This window comes from Salminus brasiliensis, chromosome 11 (assembly GCF_030463535.1).
Source record: "Salminus brasiliensis chromosome 11, fSalBra1.hap2, whole genome shotgun sequence".
Classification (NCBI taxonomy): domain Eukaryota; kingdom Metazoa; phylum Chordata; class Actinopteri; order Characiformes; family Bryconidae; genus Salminus; species Salminus brasiliensis.
In genome coordinates this window covers 32,857,549-32,873,106 of record NC_132888.1, presented here as the reverse complement: position 1 = coordinate 32,873,106, position 15,558 = coordinate 32,857,549, and the positions used below count along the sequence as shown (strand labels likewise).

The window sequence follows — 15,558 nt, the reverse complement described above, 5'->3', positions numbered from 1 at the left end:
AGAAGTGTTCTTAGTGTGTTTAAATGCTATATTTATTGTTGGCTTCCCGTCCATCCCATTTCACCCCTCATTGCTCATTAGCAGCTCAACATAGAGTCACAACATTTTACACACAGAGAGCCAACTGTGTCCTACTTAATCTGATCATTTAAAGTATTTAGAGAATATAAAGTAAAAATATCTAAAGGAGGAAGCAGATACCACCACTGGAGCACAGACTGAGGTGGCTGGCATCGCTGGTGCTGGAGCAGGTGTGGATGCCAGTGCCGGGACAGGAACTGAGAAGGCTGGCATCGCTGGCACAGGAGCAGTCACAGTATCCTGTACTACATACACTTGTTTAGGGTCTATTCATGATTTAAGTCACAGGACTGAGGGCCCTTTCAAAAGCTTGAGTTTGGGTCTCCTCAGGAGGTCCAGGGTGGTTTTGAGGTAGATTTTAGATCATAATCCTGTTGTAGAAGCAATCCTCTTCAGCATCAGCTTTTAGACAGATGGTTTGACAATTGCATCCAGGATTTATCAGGTATTATCTTATCCATTCTTCAGCACCTGGCTCGACAAGGTCATAGTTCACATAACTAATGATAATGTTTGAGCAAGTGGGGCTGCACAGTGGAATGGTGCACCACACTCTGGGCTTGGCTAAAGTCATTTCTAGCATAAAGGAGTTTTCTCTGAAAAGTTCTTTGGTCTTCCAGATCTCATCTTGACCTCCACAGTTCCCCTAAATAGCCATTTCTTGAAATGATTCTGTACTAGAGAATCCATATGTTCAAAATGCTTAACTTTCCCCTCTCTTGTGGGCATTGATTACTTTTTTTCCAAATCTTTAATAGTTGCTTAGAGGAGCCCATTTCTGATGTGTTAATACAAGGTTTGAAGAGCTGGGAGATATGATTCAGCTCACAGTTCCTAACTTGCCTCAGGCCTGAAGTAAATGTGCATTAGGATTTGCTGAAGACGTTGTGCTGTAAGTTTGATCAGCTACAGACGCTGTGTTTACTCATTCTCAATAAACAAAAACATGTAATGTGGACAAGGTTGTCCAAGGTTTTCTGTGGGACTTTAGCTTTTGCATCCCTGTGTGTTCTACTTCATAGAAGAGCAATTTGGAGGACGCAATCTATTTTTCTGGCTCTTGATTGCCCACAGTTCTCTGCGCACATATAAAGTGGGGGTGGGGTTGAAAAAAAAAAAACAGCACCATGAAAATGATGGAAAACAAAGCCTAGGCTACTAAGAAAGAGTTTGTATAGGACAGTCATACCTTGGCTGCAGCCTAGGCTTCAGAAGACAGCTAAGAAGTGTTTCAGCCTAGTCCTGTTTCCAGCTTTTTATATAGGGGCAGTGTAGGCCAGCCCATCAAAATAAAGGCAATCATATTGGCCTTAAAGACACAGTAAGAAAACCAGCTTGTTTAATTATAAGTTGGGAAATGAAATGGTCATCTAAAAATGAGTTAGGAATGATTGGTTATAGGAAGCCACACAAAAGTGTACTTCAGGGAAAACGCAAACACATGGGCCAGTATTGTGTTCTTATAACAGAGTCGAAAAGTCACGACTTTGTAGTTGTAGAAGACAGACAGTAAGATGTCATCACGCTTTCAAAATAGCACTGTCCGCTTTCCGTTTACAGCTGCAACACATCAGAGAAAGCCACCGGTGTTATATTCCAGTACATGGTGCTTACACTCTATTTTGGTGTCTCTAAAACCTATATTTAGAGAATGATTTTACGCATAATTAGAATTTCGTCATTCCGGCTGGGTACTTTCCTGTTTACAGAAGACAAAAGGTTTTTCCTACAGTATCATCCCGGCCCCTGTGCTGAAGCTTTTCCTAACCACAGCTGACTTTCATTAAACAGGCCTAAGCTAAAATGTGAATGCCCGGCTTTTATACACATAGCGGTAAAAATAAGATAAAGGAACCCTGCTCTTGTGTTAAAGCAACTTGAAAAGTATATGTATATGTAAAGCTACTAAATTCGCTACCCTCCAAATCCTTAACTACTACTAAATCCTCATTGTCCAGAAAACCTCTTCACCTAAACTCACCCACCCACTGAAACATCTGTCCAGTTTTCAGAAGCAGTTGCATCATTCTGATTTCCTGAAGAACATTGGAGGAAGAGAAGTCATTTATCTGACTTGTTTTCCTTTATTTTTAAATGATATTTACGCAACAGTCTCAGACACATTATTATTAATACTATATATATCACTGCTATGGACAACATCACTAAGTCACTTTATACAACAGGAATAGACAAAAACATGCATAATTATATTTAACTCCACTCTCTCTCAGACTATACCTGTCTCATAAATGTACATACCAAAGAATTTCTACAGATCCCTCCTGTCTTTGTATATTCTGTATTTTGTTTATATTTTGTGTGTATTTATTTAATATAATCTTTATATAACTTAATATGTTTAGTATGTATATAGTTTTGTCCTCCTGTAGAGCATCAACCTGAGCCTCACCACAAGCATTTCAGTGCATAAATGTTCTGACATGAAATGACAAATAAATCTGAAACTTGAAACTTGAGACTGAGTAGATCAGCACACCCATGCCAATATCCACAATCTCAAGTTATTATAGGGATGTTTCCAGTTTTAATAGTCCTGGTAGTTATGAGATTTTCAGACCATGGAGACAAAAACTGAATAATAAGAAAGTTTCTTCACCTCCATAATAAAAAAAGCTCTGTTTAGACGAATCTCTTCTTGTCCGTGTTTGGAAAGCTTAGCCGTGTTTTGATGACAGGCTTCAGCCTTTACCTCAGTGTTTTTATAAAGGTAGAACATCAGCCTAATGCTTCAAACATAGAAATGGGCTGTCCATCGAAGCCAGAACTCTGCAGCTGGCTTTTGTTGTTTGTAACGGAAGCATTTGGGTTGGTCAATGTCGCTCACTCTAGTGTTTTTTCAACAGGCTCGTTAGCCATAGCTGCTTTCTAATGGCTTGCTGGTCATTGCTAGGTTACGGATGAATAAGGCAGACTGAATAATACCACCGATAGTTCTGACCTTGCAATGTAATTGGCATTGAGTGCCAATATCTCACGCATTCCGAACGCATTTTGTTATCCGTCCACCATATTCGCCTGTAGCCGAGCAAAAATGACTGAATAACACTGTAAGCTAACATTACGAACTACACTTTCTCCCCAGCCCATGGGTTGCAGAGCGCAGTTTATTTTGATGGGCACCTGCTTCATGTTTCTGAAGTGTATCATCAAGCTCCACTCCAACAATGAAAATGCAGTGAGGGCAGCGTTTTATCGGTTATATGGTTAAAATAGCGAGAGAAACTAGCCCATATGATTGAGAAGAGGGAGTTTCCTTAGCGTTTACATGCAGCATCATGTGCTTATAGAGTTGAGATATTTTTCTTCACAGATGTGAGTGGATGCCTGTGGCCCCTGGGCTACAGGTGGTCGTAGGATCTATAGAGTCTAGTTAAAATATCTGTGTGAAATAGACAGGATTTTCACAGCTTCAGGTCTGTTTAAGCCCCGCCTTCTCACTGCCGCTATTGGTCCACATCTGCATCTCTATGCAAACCATTGGTCACATTGCTTTCCACCACCACAGCCTAAAAATGCAGAGAAAATGTCAATAAAAACAAATCAGTCTGGCTTCACCTGAATGTTTTTATTTTATTCATGTATTTATTCATATTTTATATATATATCTAAAAAAAAAAAAAAAGATGTTTTGTAAAAAGTTTATTTATTTATTTAATTCTTTATTTTGTTTGGTTCAGTGATATAGCTAGGCTATAAAGGCTAGTTATTAGTCTTGGTAGATGAGTTAATGTTTATGTATTAATGTTCATTGATGTAATTGCAGGGTTTTGGAGATATTTACATTCCTGAGGGCTGACATTTTTTTTCAAATGGGTAAAAGCATGATGTCGTTCAATTAATGAAACAGGGTTGTTTTTATTAAGAGTTAAGAATTAACCTTAATGTAATATTTTACATTAATTATCAGCGCTTGTAAACTTTGTAAACACTGTAAACTTGTATAAACCCTGTGAAGGCGGGAGCACTGCACGGCTCCTTTCTCTCAACAATGAACGCCCTGCCGCTGCTCTTACCGCTAAGTGTGTAGTAGCCGCGCACCCCGACTGCAGGTGCGGGCGGTTACAGGCTGAACCGCAGCTCCTGGAAGGCGGAGTCGTCTGGCCAGACCCCGACCAAAATAAACCCGGGAGGGGGAGGCGGCTCAAACTAACGCGCTGGCTGGCGAGCAGAGCCAGTGACTTACTGCACACACCCTTCAGGAATCCGTTTACCGTCTACCTGTTGTTCTTTCAGGAGAAGGTGAGTGTGTGAGCTGTAAATGTTTGAGCTCTATGAAGGTGTATGTAATTGTAGGTTACTTTGTGTTGTTACGGTTGTGTGTGGCGTTAGCAGACGCTGACGCGATCGGTGGTCTTGTTTTGGAGGGCAGTAAGTTTCCTAAAGTGCCAGTTAACGACCCCAGGTTCAGGGCGTAAGACATAAAAGTACTGTCGGGATGGGCGACACTGCTCATGCTTCCAATGCAGGATCAAGATAGTAAGGTAAGTCTCCTGATTCTGATACTGTTAGAAATCCTTTGATTTCTACTGTCAGACTCTTTTAAAATACTAAATATTAAATAAATGAAATATACTGCCATATGAACCAACTGTGGAGTGAGCGTACTTCAGTAGTCTGCCCATTCTGTACATGCAGTCTACCCAGGTGGTCTACTGAGCCCCTATTATTTTCCTCTTTCTACTTATTTATAAGTGACCTTTATTAGAAATTGTAATAAATCATTAAGTTAACATATATAACATATATACATGTATTATAATGCACTATATTTTCAGATCTAGTTGCATTGTATTTAGACATACACTCTCATTAAAAAAAAGGTACCAGCATGTCAGTAGGCTGATACACTGTAGTCGGAGAACATGACTGTACCGTATTCCAACTGTGCTATTGTTGTTGTTATGTTTCATATTTATAGTTATATTTCCTTATTTTCCTTATTATTTAAGTTATAGAGTCCAGCTGTATGCTTCTCAAATGAGCAATACAGTAATCAGTTCACATATTAATGTAAAGTATACTTTCCATAAAGTATCTCATTGTATCTCCAAATTGGCAACTTTACAGAAGAAGGAGAACATCTTGTAAAAAGTCATTTTGGAGCATTTCTGTTGGTCCATTCATCATGGAATTTGGACGGTAGCTGGTAAGGCCAGGTTAGATAGGTATTCAGCTCAGCTGTACTTCACTTAGTGGACAAGAAAGAAAGAGCAAAACATGTGATGAAACAAAAATGATATTATGGTAATAAAATATTATGCTTGGTTAATTCCACATATTTGTTACTATTGAAAATGTACACCATGTCACAAGGCTTACATGTCTTCACAGTAGTCATGATTCTCTGACAGATCAGAGTTGAGAGCATTGATTTGTATGTTTATTGTGTATATATATATACACTTTATACATTATTTATTGTTTTTATTCATAAATATTTTAATCCTCAAATTTGAGTAACATACATTTGTACATTAGAAATGCACCATATCAGCATTTTGGGAATGACTAGATTGGATTAGATTTGACATGTATTTTAAACCGATATTTGATGATGTATTAGTTGAACCCTGACGAACAGGGTGAACTGGGCTACCGCACCACAATATCCACCTTCTGTTCATTCTACTGCTTTTCTAACTCTGTAAATAGATCCAGATACATGCAAAAAAAACTGGACTTGACATCGCCTGGTTATCCACTCACAGTTCCCATCTCGATGGATCGCTGTCATCCCAGTGAAACGCATTTATTGGGTCAATTTCAAGCAGTTGTAGATATCCCAAAAAATAACTTTTCTACAGCTGTGTTTCTCAACCCTCGTCCTGGAGCCCCCCCCCCCCCCCCCCCCTGCCCTGCACATGTTAATGAGCTAATCTGTGAAATCAGATGTGTTCCACAAATCAGAGTGAGGCACTAAAATGTGCAGGGCAGGGTGAGCTAGTAAAGCTGTTGACATTAACATGAAATTGGACTTTTGCATTCATGTTAAATAAACCACGTACAGTGAAGGGTGAGTTTAGAAAAACAGCCTTGTGTATGTGGGGAGCAGAGGAAGAAGTCAAAGTAAAAGAGTGATAGGGGAAACATGGCTCCTGTCCTACACACGTTTTCTGCAGTTATCTTTTTTATCCAGCATCCAAAACAGTCAACCTCTTACAAACACGGCTGTTCAGTTTAGTGCCTCAAGAAAAATCAGTCTTTTGGTGAGGATTGATTTCAGGCAGGATTGAAAATGAATACTTCAGTATTGATCTGCCCATCCCTGACACACACTTACACACACACACACACATTCAACTGAATACATTCCACAGCTGCACGGCACTGTGACAAGAAACCTAATAGCCCAAAGAGTGTCTGAGACCGCTCTAGGGTAATGTCCAGGGAAAAGTAGAAGTGTGTGTGTGTGTGTAAATGTGTTCTTGTGTGCGCGTGTGTGTTACATTAGATTTTTTTTTTTTTTTTTGCCTGTTGGGTGGCTGTAGACCAAAGGCTAAAAAGACGTTGGTGGAGAAGGAGGCAGTGCTTCCAAGAATAATAATGAGGAGAGATAGAGAGAGAGAGAGGGAGAGAGAGGGAGAGAGAGAGTGAGGCAAACACGGAACAGAGAGAAGAAAAGTAGATACGCATCCTGAATGACATAAGTGTACTGAGCCGAGAGAGGGAGTGAGGTTTTATTAGTCTTTGTCAGACGGGCTTCATTGCTCTCAGACAGAGGCTAATTGAAAAGCTATTAATAGGACGTGACCTCAGAGAGGAAAGTGTATTTGAGTGCATGTGAGAATAAACAAGAAAAGTGCGTCTGGGAAAGATTGCATGGCGCTGTGGTTTCTGGGAGGGTTTTGTCTGTGTTGGTCATAGGATATGGTTAAAGGGATTGTTTAGTCAAACAGAAAAGCCACGGTTAACGCTTGGTGATGTTTACTGTGAGAACAGGCCGTAAATCATTTTCACGAGTCATGCAGTTTATATGGGAAGGGCATTATTTTGGTTCTGGAGTAGACATAGTGCTACTTTAGAAGGAGCTAAACAGCAGACGTCACAGCCTCTTGGCTGTTAAAGCACTTACTGTGCTTTCAAGGGGACTTGTTTGAAGGGGGCTTGACTGTTACTGATGTGTATTCAACCGTCAAGACGTAAAAAGATGTTACAATGTGCAGTGTAAAGAAAACTACTGCTGCCGGTGACACGAATATAGGCATTTTATATACTTTCCAGGGCCACCAGTGAACCTGCACGTATTCTGAGTTGTATGTATGCTGTTTAGTTTGGTAAAATAATGGTAAATCTAACTACTGTTCTGCTTATTTTTGCCATAACTGTCTTGTTATAGCTTTCTATGATGGAGCTTTCAGAGTCATTAGTACATTCAGACGTCAAACCACTCTAAATCACAGTTTACAGCTGTTCGGTTGTGCAGAAACTCGAAAATATATGGATCCCAACTCCTCCTCCACAGCCCTATATATACACCTTTCACTCTCTCTTCACCTTTAGGTCAAACAACATTGCACCCACCATCACCTCGTCTCCTCCCATGTTCCCCTTACTCATCTTACCCACGAGGGGATCTTACTCACCACCAACTGCCCACAACTCCAGCCTAAGTCTCCTGAGTTTGCCATGCCACCCCCACAAACAGCTCCTTCAGTTTCCTACAGTTTACTTTCACTCTCTGACATTCTGGGATTGAACTAACTTAAGAAAAGATACCGGTGAATGAGGCCCAAAATAAAAAAAGATAAAGTGATCTTATTATTTTTCCCTCCCCCAGGTCAGTGTTTCTGAGTGACCGACCCCTCGTCATGTCTTGCGTGTGTGTGCTGTGCACGTCAGTGTTGCTGGCAGTGCTTATGTTGTGTGGAGCTGTGCCTGAGTCCCAAGTACCTGTGTCATATGGTGAGAGAGGCTCGAACCTGGGCCTGCAAGTCTTTCGGCGAGTGGTCCAGGAAAAGCCACAGGAAAACGTGGTTCTCTCCCCCCACGGTGTGGCCTCCATCCTTGGCATGCTGCTGCCGGGGGCCCACGGCAACACCAAACGCCAGCTAATCGCGGGACTCCGTTATAAGAAGAAAGGTGAGAGGAGGACTTTGTGGTTAATAGGAGGGTTTCACAGTAGGTGTTCAGTAGTTATAGAGAACTGTGTGAAAGTCACTTCCTTTATTTAACTTCCACTCAGAATGACCGTTACATACAAGCTGCCTTCAGGTGGGTCTTTCTGCCTTTAGTCAATTTGTTTAAGATCAAGTGGCTCACTCTGCCATTTAAGAACCATGCTTTTGGTGTATGTTTTGGGTTGATATTCATCTGTACTATAAAGTATTGCCACCCTGTCAGTTTTGCAGTATTTCCATGGACATGAGCAGATATTATAGCTGTATACACTTCAAAATTCATGCAGTGACTTCTAGTAACAGTGTTACTAATAAACCCCACCGAGCAGTTCCATTGACAGCCATGCATGCTCATACATGACAGTGCCTCCACCATGTTTGACAGATGATGTGGAATGCTTTTCTGTCAGTCTAATCTTGTTCTTGAGTGTTACCAGTGGTTTGCATCTTGAAGTAAACTCTCAGTATTTACATTCATGAAGACATTGCTTCATTGTAGGCTTTGACAAGAATACGCCTGCTGCCTTGAGGTTGTTTTTGCCCTAACTAGATGTTGAAGGAGCTGGACATAATTCTGCGATAATCGACCTGTCTTCTTTGGTCTTCCAGGCTTTTTGGTGTGAACCTGTCTAAAGTACCAAACTGTTCAGTACTTATTAATTGAATTGGCACGGATATGTAAATTAGTTACTCAGACCAGTAGGAAATGGTATATTTTGATGCGTTTTTCTTTAAACTTCTTTATTTAAACAAGTCAATGGGAATTCACTTCAGGTGTTCCTTTTGGTTTCTGAAAGAACTCGTAGGGATATTTGTAGCACTGACAACAAGGCTCTTTATGCTCTCTCTCAGGGCCCTATAAGATCCTGCGGAAGCTGCACAAGACCCTGACCTCCAAGTCCAACACCGACCTCGTAACCATCGCAAACGCACTCTTCCCCCAGGAGGGCTTCGACATGCATGATGATTTCCTAGAAGCCAGCAGGGACAATTTCATGGCTGATAGCCACTCCCTCGACTACAGAAACCCACAGCAGGCTGCTGATTTCATCAATGAGTGGGTCAGCAACAGAACGAAGGGTATGAAACGTCATGGTACCACAGTAGGGCAAATAGGCCCTGAAAACTGCGTAACACCAAATGTTGAAACATATTTCTTATGTAATAAATAAAATGACAAAAACTATTGGATCTTTTGAACTTTGGGGGCTCTTAAAAGCATGCTGTGATCAATTCTTCCACTATACACATGTCCCCCGCTAGGCCATATCCAGAATCTTGTGCAGCCAGACATTCTGGACCCAACTCTGACACGGCTGGTGGCAGTGAACTCCATCTACTTTAAAGGCCTATGGAAGTCCCGCTTCAATGCCCAGAACACCAAGATGAGGACCTTTACAGGTGGAGATGGAAAATCCTACAAAGTGCCCATGATGTCTCAACTTTCTATCTTCAACATCGGTAAGACTGTACATTCTTGTGGCGGTTTTCACTCAAAAAAAGTAAAAAATGAACAGTTAAACTTAATTACTGTGGAAATATTATGATTTTCCGGCTTTCGTCTAGACTTAAGACTATTTCCAGGAAATTTAGAAGCTTCTGTTCACACATGACCGTTGCCAGCAATTGCTGTGTCAGCTTTCTGTGTCAGCTTTCTGTACCAGGACTTCAGCTTTGAAGTTTAATTAACCCCATCATGTTAAATGATCAGGAACAACAGGTAAAGCGCATGTGTGTTGGTTAAGCACAGACTTATTGGAAGATTGGGCCAAAAGAGACTGAAATAATCCTTATTTGATCTGAGGATGCAAATTCAGGTATATGGGAAGAAATTATGCATGCAGCTATTTTTTGGTCCATATATTTTTGGTTTATATTTTGGTCCATGGAATTTATCCTGGTGTATTAATAAGGGATTTATACAGTGATGCAAGTTGTTTTTTTTATTTTGTGTCAAAAGAAGAGAGGATACTCACTCTGGCTTCAGGATATTAGCTAGGCAACATCTAGGAGGGTTTCAGAAAACAGATGATGGTTATCAATACCAAAGATGGCCTTCTGCGGTGGCAATATCAAAAGATCAGACGTCCCCTGAGACGTCATGAGACGTCAGTAAGGAGACAAACCTGTTTGTGGCCTGAGGGTAAATTGATACACGTTACATGTAGTTCTGTAGAGACAAATGTTAGTGGTAGAGGAGAATATACTGTATTATCAACAAACAAAAAAAACAGCTGAAAATCCCATTTTCTCTTGTAACATTTATTTCATGTTTATTGCTTTGCCTCTGTTTAATGGAGGTGATATTAAGGGCTTTTAAAGCTCCTTAATTTGTGAGTAAAAGACTTATTGGTGACCAGTGTGTGGGTGACTGGGTTTTGCTGAGGTTTGGCTGTAATTTTATATTGAGTTCAGTTTAGACAGCCCAGCTGCAGCCCTACTGGGCTGTTGACACATGACATCGCTCATTTACACAGATATCTTTGGTGTTGGTGAACTTTCCTCAAGGTTCCTAGCCCTGACTGTTCACTGCGAGATTGTGTTGGAAAGGACTGGTTAAAATCTATGAACGATTTAAGAGAAAGTTGTCTTTAAGGACATTCCTCTGGTTAACCAGAGGAATCTTGCAATACAGTGCAGGATTCTCTTTGGAACAAAACAGGTACAATAGGTTTGTAAGATGTACTTCTAGCATAGACTACTAAAACTACCAGATGCAGTTGCTTTATTCATTCATAAATATCGTCTGATACTGTGACTCTATTCAGAAATTGTCTGTCGCTATCCTTCCTTACCTTTCCACATTGTTAACCCTAATGTTCTTTCTTTTCTTTCCTTCCACTCAGGCATGGCAAATACTCCTGATGGTGTCAAGTATAGGGTTATCGAGTTACCATATCACGGCAACAGCATGAGCATGTTTATTGCGCTGCCGTCGGACGAGAGCACACCACTGGCAGCCATTATGCCTCACCTCTCCACAGAAACAGTGCACGGTTGGGGAAGCGTGATGCATCAGGGGAAGATCCGCCTCCTACTGCCAAAGTGAGCACAGTTGTAAATAAAGCCCCACCCACAGACATTCAGACTTCTGGATATGTACTGTTCTTTGCAGCTGGCTGGTGAACTTGTAGAGCTTTTACTGATCTGTGGAGTGTTAGGTGTGGAAAGATACCAAAAGGTTGAAGCAAGCCCATTGAGAAAATGAAGTGTACCTTTTTACTTACTCACCCCCTCTTTTTCCTTTTTTTCTGACATCATCTCATTATTAGGTTCACAGCGGAGGCTGAGGTGGACCTGGAGGGCCCTCTATCTGCTATGGGTATAAGAGACCTTTTTATTGAGGGAAAAGCTGACTTCAGGCACCTCAGTGAGTGATCATAAAATGCGATTCATCTAAAATGTGTTTCAGGAACTGCATAAGCTACATTGTCATTACAGGGCGCAGATCAATGTTGCACAGATCTGAATTCAACAGAAGAAAACATTGCCTGCTCTGATGAATCTTGATTTCTGCTAAGGCACACAGACGGTAGGGTCTCAGTTTAGTGCCAACAGCATGAATCCATGGACCCAACCTACCTTGTGCCAGCGGTCCAGGCTGGTGGAGATGGTGTGATGCTGTAGGGGATGTTTTCCCTTTGTAGAATACCATTGTAGAATTGTTGCTGACCATGTGTATCCCTTGTTGATCACAATTTATCTTCTTAAGGCTGCTTCCAGCATGGTGATGGTACATGTCACAAACCGAAAGTTGTCATGAAACTAGTTTCAGATTTACAGCATGAAAGTGCTCTTGAAACATCTGCGGGAAGTATGTGATGCAGTCATGTCAACATGGACCAGACTCTCAAAGGAATGTTTTCAACATATGGTTAAGTCCATGGCCTGAGAAAGCTTGACTCATTACTATAAACCATGTCGAACTCAGACTCGCATGAAGTGACTTGTGATCATCTCTGTCATTCACAGACAGGATTTGTGGGCAGAATGATCAGATGTACGCTCGTCTGAAGCTCTAGCTGAAGCAGTCTAGCTGTAGATGGTATTTTAGTTGTTGACTGTGATATTGAGTTCAAAATGTCACCAGCATGAATCATGTCTGACTGTGTGCTTGAAAACGCCAGTCTTCTGAGTCTGCTTGACGCAGATAGTTTTGCTTCCCACCTGTAGAATTAGTAGAACCAGTCTGTACTTAGGAAGACTATAACACTCTGTCAGTTCCATGTGGTGTACAGTATGTGATTTAATTTTTTTTAATGGATAGTCCCTTCTTCACTCTGATGCAGTTCAGTGGTTGCTCAGTAATTAAAGCACTGGGTTATTGATGTCAGGGTTGGGGGTTTGATACCTGGGTTCGCCGAGCTGCCACTGTTGGGCCTTTGAGCAAGGGCCTTAACCCTCTCTGCTGCCCACCCGTGTGTGTGTTCACTACACGGATGGGTTAAAAGCGGAAGTCAGATTTCATCTGTGTCCCAACACAAGTGTGACTGTGTCTTTGTCTTTGATTGGTAAAAAAAAGTACTCAGAGACCTTTGTGTTGTTTTTCTGCCCCCTTGTGGCGATTTTATGTAACTGAATACTGTGGCTGAAAGATGAGTTGATGATGATGTATAGTACTGAATGTATTCTTCTATTGTGTGTGTGTGTTTGTGTGTGTGTGTGTGTGTGTGTGTGTGTGTGTGTGTGTGTGTGTGTGTTTCCCAGGTTCGGAACCTGTTCACGTATCCAAGGCTCTGCAAAAAGCCAAAATAGAAGTTAATGAGGATGGGACTAAAGCAGCTGTTGCAACAAGTAAGACTAGTACATATGTCTACTTGCCTTATATACAGCATGAACCTTATTTATCATTATGTAATAATTTATCATTATTTATTTATTTATTTTTATATGTGTTGTCAATTTTAACACATTAACACACTTATTTAATCTGCAGACTTTAATGCGGTAGCCTTTTTTTTTTAACCATCTTGCCAAGTTTGGCCCCAACTTACTCACTCTCTTTACAGAGTCTAGTGTCCTTATTTATTGATAGTTATTTAGTGATTTATCTATACTAAGTTATTTATCTCATAACCCCATTAACTCTTATTCTGGTACCCCTCCATGATCTTTCTCTCTCACTCACACACACACAGCTGCTCCTCTCTTGGCTCGCGTAATCCAGTCCAATGACTGATCATGCATCAATCTTAAAACCTAATTCCCTTGTTACATATGCACATGTGGAAGAAGCTTAGATTAATGTTCTTACATTGTTTACCTGTCTTCCTCTCTAGCTGCGATAGTGCTGGCCCGGTCCTCACCTCCATGGGTGATTGTGGACAGACCATTCGTGTTCCTCATCAGACACAACCCTACAGGTATACTGTGTGTTCTAGACCAGTGATTCTCTAGCACTTTCAGCCATGACTGCCTAAAAATGCACCTTGGCAGTCTCCGTCTCACCTGACACTCAACACTCTTAGTAGCACTGTAAGATAATCTCTGTAGTCCACTTGTGTTGTACGCACATGCTTCACTGGTGCTTCTGCTGCTACTGCTTGCAGTGACGTTTCACACCAGGAGGTATTAACATTATCACACACAATGACAATATCAGATGCTTTAAAGAATGTCATTTAAAAAGAACACTGAACAACTGCGAAGAGGGCTTACTTATATATAAAACATGCATAGGGCTTCCTTTATTGTTGGATGCACTGTGATGATATTTTTTTAGCTCAGTAAGAATGCAGTTTGGATCAGTTAGCACTTATTTGGTTTTATTTAATTAGATTGATTCATATAATCAAAAAATGATAAAACAAGTCTCCCACTCCATTTCAGCAAAATGATATATTACACATATTGTGTATTGTGAAATCATCATCAAGCATAATAATATTATATTTTTGGCCACAGTGCCCACTTCTACTACTCTGTGTGCACCCCTTTCCCAGGCTATTCTGGCTCATCTTAAAATAATGTCTGGGAATGATATCTTCACTTTTTGCTGCATATCTGCCTACCAGACAATGCAGGGTGCCACAGCCCTCATTAAGTGATGAAGGAGGGTTGAGGAGTGAGCAAGTTCATCTGAGATGATTATACCACTGAGAATTTGTGGGACTAGGAGAAGAAAAGCCAGTTGCTGTTTGAGGACTGTGGATAGCAGTGTTGAATGTGTGAAGCAGTTTGTTTGGATCATTTAACTACTTAAAATAATAATATGTGGATAAATAATATGTAAAATACAGCTAAACTTGAAGGCCTTTTCAACTGCCAGTACAAAGCTTCTATTTTTCATTATTTTTTTATGAATACTTTTTTGTTACAATTATGAGCACCAGGTGTGTCGGCTAGAGCCATCATCTGAACATGAGCTTCAGTGGTATTCAGTGGTAATGAGTATTTTTTACTAAAATTCTAAAACTGTCTGTGATTTGTTTTGGACGTCCTGTAAACATGTCCAAAATGACCAATTCTCAGGTTAAGAAACCAATACCACACTAACTTCACTTTCTCTAGGTTTCTTTCTCATTCATACAGATGTTGTAGTTATGCATACAATAAATACTTTCATAATTTAAATACATCATCAAAATGACATGGCTGTACATTTCATTTCACATCTCTCTTCTTTTCTGCAGGAACCATTCTCTTTTCTGGGCAAATCAACAAACCTTAAACAAGCCAACCAAGAAGATACCCACCCCCCCACACACACATACACACAGTACATTTCACTTGAACTGTGTTTAAAAAAACAGAGTTTGTTTTTGTTGAACGTTATTTTATTTCTTCTTTGTTGATTTATCTTAACGGCATGTCGACTCATATCGTTACATTCAGTTCAGATGGAAAGTTTGCCTAATGCGAAGGTTTTCCATTTTAAGGTGTTCATAATTCCAGCATTGAATCATTTAAGCAAACGTTTCTCATCTCTTTTGTTTATATGTTCCATTAAATAACAGATCAATCCAATCCTATAGGGTTTTTTCTTTTTTTTGTCTTCATTGTAATATACATTTGCCATTGTTGAATTTTGTTTGGAGTTGAGTTACATGCATTGTTATTAGTTCAGCCCAGATAATGTTTTTTTTTTTTTTTAGATTAAAGTATACATGTTTATGTTGTAACTTTAGTTGATTGTATATTTAATAAAGTATGCAAACATCCTTTTATTCTCCTTACTGTCTTGGCTGTATTCATTCATATGGCCAGCTGTTTAGCTTTCAATCATACATTTCTTGATCACAGAAATTCTATTTGAAAATGAAAAATGTTAGAAATAGAAACACAGTCCTAGCCATTCAACCACCGAGCAAAAGTTATTTTTGTCAGAATTTTATTG

General features: G+C 40.2%; 1 protein-coding gene across 3 annotated transcripts in view; it reads left to right on the top strand.

The window, feature by feature from the left end:
* Positions 1 to 4,238: 4,238 nt before the first annotated feature.
* The window catches only part of serpine2 (serpin peptidase inhibitor, clade E (nexin, plasminogen activator inhibitor type 1), member 2), a 61,683-nt gene continuing 50,363 nt past the window's right edge, over positions 4,239 to 15,558 (top strand). The window contains exons 1-9 of one of the 3 annotated variants that reach the window (XM_072690669.1): positions 4,239 to 4,344; positions 7,883 to 8,184; positions 9,075 to 9,302; positions 9,486 to 9,683; positions 11,069 to 11,267; positions 11,495 to 11,592; positions 12,930 to 13,016; positions 13,502 to 13,585; positions 14,855 to 14,915. In XM_072690669.1, coding sequence (XP_072546770.1) covers positions 7,914 to 8,184; positions 9,075 to 9,302; positions 9,486 to 9,683; positions 11,069 to 11,267; positions 11,495 to 11,592; positions 12,930 to 13,016; positions 13,502 to 13,585; positions 14,855 to 14,892 — 1,203 coding nt within the window. In that variant the 5' untranslated portion in view covers positions 4,239 to 4,344; positions 7,883 to 7,913 and the 3' untranslated portion in view covers positions 14,893 to 14,915. Of the gene's footprint in view, positions 4,345 to 4,366; positions 4,587 to 7,882; positions 8,185 to 9,074; positions 9,303 to 9,485; positions 9,684 to 11,068; positions 11,268 to 11,494; positions 11,593 to 12,929; positions 13,017 to 13,501; positions 13,586 to 14,854; positions 15,383 to 15,558 lie in introns of those variants that run through there. The other 2 variants (XM_072690667.1, XM_072690668.1) reach the window with 2 other exon arrangements.